We start from the raw sequence: 8,820 nt of genomic DNA, 5'->3' as shown, positions 1-8,820 counted from the left end.
CTTAAAAAATGTGTATGTGGAACTTTATATTCGGATTAGGTTTCTAAAATGAAATACCCGGATTAGTGACTGAACCTTCTCTACAAAGCGCCCATTGTCGCAGACCAAACCAGTTCTGGCGCTCGCCCAACAAGGTTGACCTTCCTGCTGGTGACACATTTGTTTCGTTTCAATCAGACAGTGTTATTTATTTGGGTGGGACCTACTCTTGTGCTTTTCATGTCAATCAAATGTTATAATACAGTAGTTTGAAATGTGAAGCAACTCATGCATTGATTATTTAACTTGTGTTATTGATTATTTAACTTGTGTTATTGATCATTTAACTTGTGTTATTGATCATTTAACTTGTGTTATTGATTATTTAACTTGTGTTATTGATTATTTAACTCGTGTTATTGATCATTTAACTTGTGTTATTGATTATTTAACTTGTGTTATTGATTATTTAACTTGTGTTGTTATTGATTATTTAACTTGTGTTATTGATTATTTAACTTGTGTTATTGATTATTTAACTTGTGTTATTGATCATTTAACTTGTGTTATTGATTATTTAACTTGTATTATTGATTATTTAACTTGTGTTATTGATTATTTAACTTGTGTTATTGATCATTTAACTTGTGTTATTGATTATTTAACTTGTGTTATTGATTATTTAACTTGTATTATTGATTATTTAACTTGTGTTATTGATCATTTAACTTGTGTTATTGATTATTTAACTTGTGTTATTGATTATTTAACTTGTGTTATTGATTATTTAACTTGTGTTATTGATTATTTAACTTGTGTTATTGATCATTTAACTTGTGTTATTGATCATTTAACTTGTATTATTGATTATTTAACTTGTGTTATTGATCATTTAACTTGTGTTATTGATTATTTAACTTGTGTTATTGATTATTTAACTTGTATTATTGATCATTTAACTTGTGTTATTGATTATTTAACTTGTGTTATTGATTATTTAACTTGTGTTATTGATTATTTAACTTGTGTTATTGATCATTTAACTTGTGTTATTGATTATTTAACTTGTATTATTGATTATTTAACTTGTATTATTGATTATTTAACTTGTGTTATTGATCATTTAACTTGTGTTATTGATTATTTAACTTGTATTATTGATCATTTAACTTGTATTATTGATTATTTAACTTGTATTATTGATTATTTAACTTGTGTTATTGATCATTTAACTTGTGTTATTGATTATTTAACTTGTGTTATTGATTATTTAACTTGTGTTATTGATTATTTAACTTGTATTATTGATTATTTAACTTGTGTTATTATTGATGCTGTTGTTGTTGTAATTAGTATTACCATATAATAAGGATCACGACCTAAATATATTTTGAATAATTTGAGAAATCAACATCAGTGAAATCGAATGTATTGACGAGTAGTCTTGAAAACAACATTTAACATGAGCAAATAATGGAGCAGCGAGAAAGAGAGCGAGAGCAGAGAGAGAGAGATAAATCACCTTAAATTGACACATTTAAATTGAGAGGGAAAGCGCGAAAGAGCGAGAGAGAAAGATAGAGAGAGAAAGAGAGATAGAGAAGAGAGAGAGAGAGAAAGAAAGAGAGATCGAGAAGAGAGGGGGGGATATCACGTTGATAAACACTATTAGCTGTAGGGCCTATCAGAAAACATGTATTTTTCAATAACACTATATTAGGCCATATAGATACAGTGTCATTTGAACAATTAGTTAAAAAATAATTTACCCATTATACAATATGTGCAGACGGAGAGAGTGAATTTAGAAGTATCTCTCATTGCGGTTGCTATGTAGCTCTTACTTATGGAACTATAGGTCTATATACCCACAATTACATCCATGGTGAGGGCGATCATAATGTTTACTATGATTCTAAAGTATTTCCAACATTATTTTATGAAGATGATCATTCATTTCTAATCATCTATAGGTTTATTCACCGCTGACATTATGGGGACGTCACAGCCCTTCAGTGGAGTTTCTGGACTGTTGTCTCCCCCTATTGGTCAGAATAGACGGTGCTGCTGTGCAGTGGCACGGAGAGCAGAGTCGGTGTTGTGTAACAATCCACATCAAATTACAGAAAGCATTCAGCAGGAGATACCACAAACAGAAGACAGCAACTATGGGTTTTACTGAATTAGATTAAGCAGATACTTTATTTTTATGTAGGTTAATAGGCCTGGCCAATTTACATCAGTATAACACTTTCTTTGGCTGAATATTTCAGATGCCAAATCATGTTCAGTAACTGTACTTCTTCATATGAAAATAGCTAGTCTAGTATCCATTTCAAAATGAAACTCTACATCCTCGTAGATGTATTATCAGAATGAAAGTACAAGTGCTACAATAAATGAAAACAAACAATAAAGTAAAAAAATGCACTTGAATAAGCCAAGAGAGTTGGTCATGTTTTTATGTTTAATACTTTAATGGAAAGATGGACACATGACAAACTGGTGGTTATACCAGACAATACATATTTGAACTTGTGTATATTTCGTTTTTTGAGTAAAATATACCAGTAATGAACACAAACAAGTATCTAGGCAATATGATTACATGCTTATAATAAATGAATAAATTATGAATTATTGAATCAATGTACATTTTTCGACAAAGTTAAAAGAATTTAACAAATGAACATATTTTATTTGATGTTATTTAAATTCCTCTTTCTGTTGTTGACTGAAGATTTGGGGGAGCGCAGAGTCAAATTTCATCTCCGCCTCCTAAAAACGTCTCCGCCTCCTAAAAATCGCTTCCTCCCTGACTTGGACCAGTCTATAAATACAGGCTTCACACTGAAAGTGTATTCATAATTCTCTCAATGATCTTGGAAGTTTGACGCGAACATTAAATTGCGCCTTTAAGTCAGAAATTGTTTTATTTCCAAGAGAAATATACATTCGAGTGCATTTGCAGCGTGCCTATTCCATCGGGTCGCAAGAAAACGCGTTTTGAATAGACGACTTTTGGAAGGACTTCACATTAACATTCTGACAGTTTGCAGGAGTGCAGCTTTGTCAACCAATTTGCGCACCGAACTCAGTGACATTCATTGCAGCCCGTGGGCACAGAAGCAGTTGGATTCTAAAGTCTTGAAAGGAAGGACATTTTCCCTCTAAGAGGAATTCATTGCATTAGCTTAGCGGTCATTTTTCCCGCATGAATCTACTCGACCCCTTCCTGAAGATGACCGACGAACAGGAGAAGTGTTTCTCTGACGCTCCAAGCCCCAGCATGTCTGACGATTCGGTCGGCTCGCCGTGCCCGTCCGGCTCCGGTTCCGACACCGAGAATACCAGGCCGTCCGATAACCATCTCTTACTGGGTCCAGACGGCGTGCTCGGCGAGTTCAAGAAGGCTGACCAAGACAAGTTCCCAGTATGTATCAGAGATGCGGTGTCTCAGGTGCTGAAGGGTTACGACTGGACCTTGGTGCCTATGCCCGTCCGAGTGAACGGCTCCAGCAAAAACAAGCCCCATGTCAAGAGACCCATGAACGCTTTCATGGTGTGGGCTCAAGCCGCCCGGAGGAAACTGGCGGACCAGTACCCACATCTCCACAATGCAGAACTCAGCAAAACCCTCGGGAAACTCTGGAGGTAGGTTACAACTCCTTATCATCACGTTTCCCCGCCGTTGAGGAGACTTTCATTTCATCAACTAATATTGTGCTATTCACAAATAGCTTCTTAGATAAAACTTGAATTAATAGCAGTGTGAATCAATTATTTGGAAAGATGTCTGGTGTATAGCTACATTTGCAATTCAATAGTGTAAACTATGTGGATAATTTCGATTCGAATTTGTAGTTTTCAAATATTGGGCTATAATAATAACATCTTAATAATAATAATAATAATAATAATAATAATAATTATAATACTTGTTTCAACACTTCGAAAACGTGTAATGTAATAGGATACTTGTTTCCAGATTACTCAACGAAGGCGAGAAGCGTCCGTTCGTAGAGGAGGCTGAACGCTTGAGGGTGCAGCACAAGAAAGATCACCCCGACTACAAGTACCAGCCCAGAAGGAGAAAATCCGTGAAGAACGGGCAGAGCGAGCCAGAGGACGGCGAGCAAACCCACATCTCTTCCGGTGACATCTTTAAAGCTCTCCAGCAAGCCGACTCACCCGCGTCCAGCATGGGCGAAGTGCATTCTCCCGGTGAACATTCAGGTAACAACAATTCATTCGAACAATTCATTATATTGTCCTTCTAGATAATACCAGTTTTACTCAAACTTGCTTTTGGTCGATATAATCATGTTATAATATAATCATGTTGATAAAGTTGAATGGGAATAACTATTAAGCCGGTGAAATAAAAAAGTGATATATATATATATATATATATTCCTTTACATTGTAAATGCCTCTGCTATCCTATTCAAAACGTGAATATCAGTTCCTATTGGGCCCTCATGAACTGACACACCTGTCAATGATTTGTGGTTTTTACAAGCCATCATGCAAATCTACCACCTGTCTTTACTCTGCCCACTTATCTCTTCTTCTTTAAAGCACATTAGATAATGACACCATTCCCTTCATGGCGGGAAACTCCGAAATCTTATCTGCACTTTCTTAATTTCCAAGCATATCTTTATTAGCTCCCTGGTTGCGTCACTTGTGTCAATAATATCATGATGGTGTGCAGTGAGATTAACTCTTTCTTTTTCGACCAGCAGGCCAGTCCCAGGGCCCACCTACACCACCGACCACCCCCAAAACAGACCTGGCTGCGGTCAAGGCCGACCTGAAGCGTGAGGGCCGCCCCCTGCAAGAGGGCACAGGCCGCCAGCTCAACATCGACTTCCGGGACGTGGATATCGGCCAGCTGAGCAGCGACGTCATCTCCAACATCGAGGCCTTCGATGTCAATGAGTTCGACCAGTACCTGCCACCCCACGGGCACCCCGGCATGCCTGGCGTCAACGGCGCCCAGACGGGCTACACGAGCAGCTACCGCGGCATCGGCGCCAGCTCCATTGGCCAGGTGGGTGCTGCAGGACATGGCTGGATGTCCAAGCAGCAGCAGCAGCACTCCATCTCCACCCTGAGTGGAGGTGGAGGTATTGGGGGAGAGCAAGGCCAGAGCCAAGGGAGAACCACTCAGATAAAGACGGAGCAGCTGAGCCCCAGCCACTACAGTGAGCAGCAGGGCTCCCCTCCCCAGCATGTCACCTATGGTTCATTCAACCTGCAGCACTACAGCGCTTCATCCTACCCCTCCATTACCCGCGCCCAGTATGACTATTCTGATCACCAGGGCGGCGCCAACTCTTATTATAGCCATGCAGGTGCCCAAGGCTCAGGGCTCTATTCCTTCAGCAGCTATATGAGCCCAAGCCAGAGACCCATGTATACCCCCATCGCCGACCCCACCGGAGTGCCCTCGGTGCCCACCCAGACCCACAGTCCACAGCACTGGGAGCAGCAGCCTGTCTACACCCAGCTCTCCAGGCCCTGAGAGGCCAGAGGTTAGAGGTCAGCCCCTTAGTCCTTAGCCCTGACTGTCCCATAAGAACCCATCTCCTACCAGAGACTTATCTCCCAGAATCATCGGGGGCCCACAGGCCTCTACGCCAACACACCCTCCACCGCCAATAGAAAAACATTCAAGAACTTTTTCAAAGTAATTAACATTTATTATCTTCGGAAAAACGGCTCACGACAGTGCCTTTTTTAACGCTCGGAGTTGTGATTATATTTTTATAGGTATAATGTTAAAAGAAACTCAGCTTTGAAAAGAGGAATCCTCCGTGAGGATATATTTGTTATAAATATTTTAGTATGTACTGTGTATGTGTTCTGAACTGTCTTTTGGTACTATATCTTTTGGGGGATTTATACGTTTAATGAGGAAGAGATGCTTTCGGTGAACAACGTCCTCCGCAGCCTTACTTCTCGCTCATGTATTTTTGTACAGGAACAGGAAGTCAAAAGAAAATAGTCCCCCTACTCACTGCCTGTCCTCTTTTAATACATTCTGCTTTGATTCTCATGTACATATCTTATTGTAATTGTTTACGAGATCTTATAAGAACTGAGCAAAGTTGGTGTTTAAATAGTTTATTGCCGTGACTTATTATGTGACCATGTCATCAGTGAATTAGACAAATTATTGCTATTTTCTTGTCGCTGCGTTAGCAATTAGCACATCAGCCCAAGTTATTGTGTTGAATGCTAATAGCATTAGAAAGTGCCATATAGTTACACCAGGGGCCTTACTGACTGTGTTGGTAGATGTGACTGAGATGCTTTTTATTGCCTTCATGCCATTGGTGCCTGTTGACGCGCAGTAGAGACTCTTTACATTAGCGACGCTAGCGCCACAGTGTAGCCTAGAAACCACAGCTGAGTTCTTACTTCCTGTCTATGGAGAGTTACAGGAAGTGGCCTTTGACCCCCAGCAGTCTCCCTTCCAGTTGTGTCGTTCCTCTGGCCTCTTATTCCTTCCAGTCTTAACATCTAATTTATTCATTAGCAATTAATTTTATTTGAAAAGTAATAACTATTTTGCATTTTATTCCTTTTTAATTCAGCAGCGACTAATTGAGATGAGAAAATATTAACTTTTCCGCAGAGGGGTTAGCTGTTTCGATGTGGTACAAATTCTTCTAAGCATCTTTGTTTATTTATAATTTGTAAATGTTTTCAGTTGAAATAGTTATTTTGATGATCTAGTTGTGTACAGATTACTTCTGATTGTGATCAAACTTGATCTGAAATATCGAAAAAAGAAAACTGGAAGTTATTTTATTCATTCTAAGAAATATCGATATCATGGTTATTGGAGCTGTGGCTGCAGTGTGAAGATGTCTTTCTATAGAATCACCAGCATACTTTTTTGTTTTTGAAAAAAGTTGTTCTTTATTCTCTATTCCATATCTTAGTTCTCATGTTGGCATCTTTGTAATTCAACTGAATTCTTGTTTTCCTAGGTAAAACATGCCATTGTCTTAAAAGAAGCTTATCTTTTGTATTATATTGTTTGCAATAAAAGAAAACATATTGAAAATAAACTCCATGGTTCTGTTTCATATATTCAGAGAATGTTATTCTATATTCAGTATGTACACGCACACTAGCAAGGGGGCGAACAGTTTTATCGGCTACATTTCTGGAAGTCTCTATCATGTCAACTTAGGAGCAGTGGGGTTCCTTTATACCCATAATGCAATGCTTTGTAAGGGAAGTAGGACCCACGCTGAGAGAAAACAGTAAGATGGAGAAGTCATCTAATGACTTAGAATCACATTAAAAAGGAGGTCAGAACCACTGCAGAACCACGGTAGTTTATCAAACAGGAGAAAACATAAGCAAAACATAACACAATAGTAACATTGTACAACATTGAATCCATGTAAATAGACTAGCCAGTTGCTATGCTATAACCTGTGAACTACATAGATAATACCACTAGAACCAGAATAGGCCTGCGTGTGTAACTTCTCAAGCCCAACATTTGACATTCATTTGTCATGTAAAATACCCTGATGAAGGAATGTCCAAAAGGTTTTAACAAACTATTAACTTTAACCCTTGCCATAATCCTAACCTTAACCCTTACCTTAACCATAAACCTAACCATAACCCTAACCTTTATTTTAAACATTTCCCTAACCGTAACCTTAACAAGCAGTTGCTTATCAACAGATAGTTTGTTGATAGTATGAGCATCTACAGATGGACCATCCAAATAAAGTGTTACTGCAAATTATTTTCAAAGGAAACTTCCGTTGTCCTCCCTAGAGTTCCTGAATATGTTTACATTGTCAGCTTGCTCCACTCTTTATGTTGGTGAGCCAGGGGGCTACTAGCTTCCTTTCATCCTGTCCTGCAGGCTTCCCATACCATGAGGTCACCGGGCCATCAGTACTACGGCCTATTGGGATGATGTATGTCCACACCCCTTCCCCGAACATGTATACCCCACTGCTTAGAGAAACAAACTGCACATAAAATTCTGTTTATTCATTACCAGCCATACCATAATGGCACCCTCTATAAATCAATGACAATGTAAACACAATCAGTGGCTAGGTTGGGGAACTTCATGTTGAGAGAATGTTGCTTTCATGTTGAAAGTTAGAGGTAGGGTCTCGGATGACATCTCTGTCCTCACGTCAAGTGGACTGGATCCATCTCTCTACCACCAACCCACCACTACCTCACTACCTCACTGACTGGCTGTACAGACTGGACTGATAGCACTCACCCCCTATTTCATAATACACTATAATGTATACTGAGATCTGAGGACTCACTGGCTGATTGCCCAAAGCCTGGTCTCGTAGTGTGTTGTGGCCAACTCTTTTATCATTATCATGCCTTGCAAGTTGGCATGGAACCAGTAATATGCACCACCTTAGTGTGGGATGAATGAATACTATACTGACCCTGTATAGGGAACTTCAACTGTGCATCATAGGTTAGAATAGAGAAGTGCCCAAATGTAAAATATAATACACCAATGACATCAGACAAAAACAGGGAAATTAAACAGTGCCGTACAAGATACCCAACTCACCAGGGCCGGCTCAAACAAACCAATCAATCAAATGTATTTATAAAGCCCTTTTTTCATCAGCCGATGTTACAAAGTGCTGAACAGACCACACTGAACTTGACCTTTAAAGGTGTGTCAGAATCCCAGCCCATGTCTGGTGTCTGCAGTGTGGTAATGTAGTAACCAGTAGTGTCTGAGCCTGGGATGGTGGTCTGCCTGACCACCAGCCTGGTTATGTAGAACTGTTTTTGGTTAACGGGGAGGTTGAC

At 39.1% G+C, this 8,820-nt stretch overlaps 1 protein-coding gene across 2 annotated transcripts; it reads left to right on the top strand.

Annotated features, from left to right (window-relative positions):
* Positions 1 to 2,834: 2,834 nt before the first annotated feature.
* Positions 2,835 to 7,064, top strand: LOC115206932 (transcription factor Sox-9-A). Of its 2 annotated transcripts, none has more exons than XM_029774060.1 (3): positions 2,835 to 3,633; positions 3,968 to 4,215; positions 4,728 to 7,064. In XM_029774060.1, the coding sequence occupies exons 1-3, from the start codon at positions 3,194 to 3,196 to the stop codon at positions 5,507 to 5,509; spliced, it is 1,470 nt and encodes a 489-aa protein (XP_029629920.1). In that variant the 5' UTR covers positions 2,835 to 3,193; the 3' UTR covers positions 5,510 to 7,064. The 2 variants fall into 2 exon arrangements, with proteins under 2 accessions (XP_029629920.1, XP_029629919.1); XM_029774059.1 differs by having other exon boundaries at positions 4,725 to 7,064.
* The last annotated feature ends 1,756 nt before the right edge of the window (positions 7,065 to 8,820 follow it).

Source organism: Salmo trutta, chromosome 1 (assembly GCF_901001165.1).
Source record: "Salmo trutta chromosome 1, fSalTru1.1, whole genome shotgun sequence".
Lineage (NCBI taxonomy): Eukaryota > Metazoa > Chordata > Actinopteri > Salmoniformes > Salmonidae > Salmo > Salmo trutta.
This window is presented reverse-complemented; position numbering and strand designations above follow the sequence as displayed.

Bases quoted from the DNA above. Each gene is read 5' to 3' on its own strand.
- LOC115206932 (XM_029774059.1), top strand. From the start codon at position 3,194: ATGAATCTACTCGACCCCTTCCTGAAGATGACCGACGAACAGGAGAAG. The intron at 3,634-3,967 runs GTAGGTTACAAC...ACTTGTTTCCAG, and splicing joins ACCCTCGGGAAACTCTGGAG to ATTACTCAACGAAGGCGAGA. The intron at 4,216-4,724 runs GTAACAACAATT...TTTTTCGACCAG, and splicing joins TTCTCCCGGTGAACATTCAG to CAGGCCAGTCCCAGGGCCCA.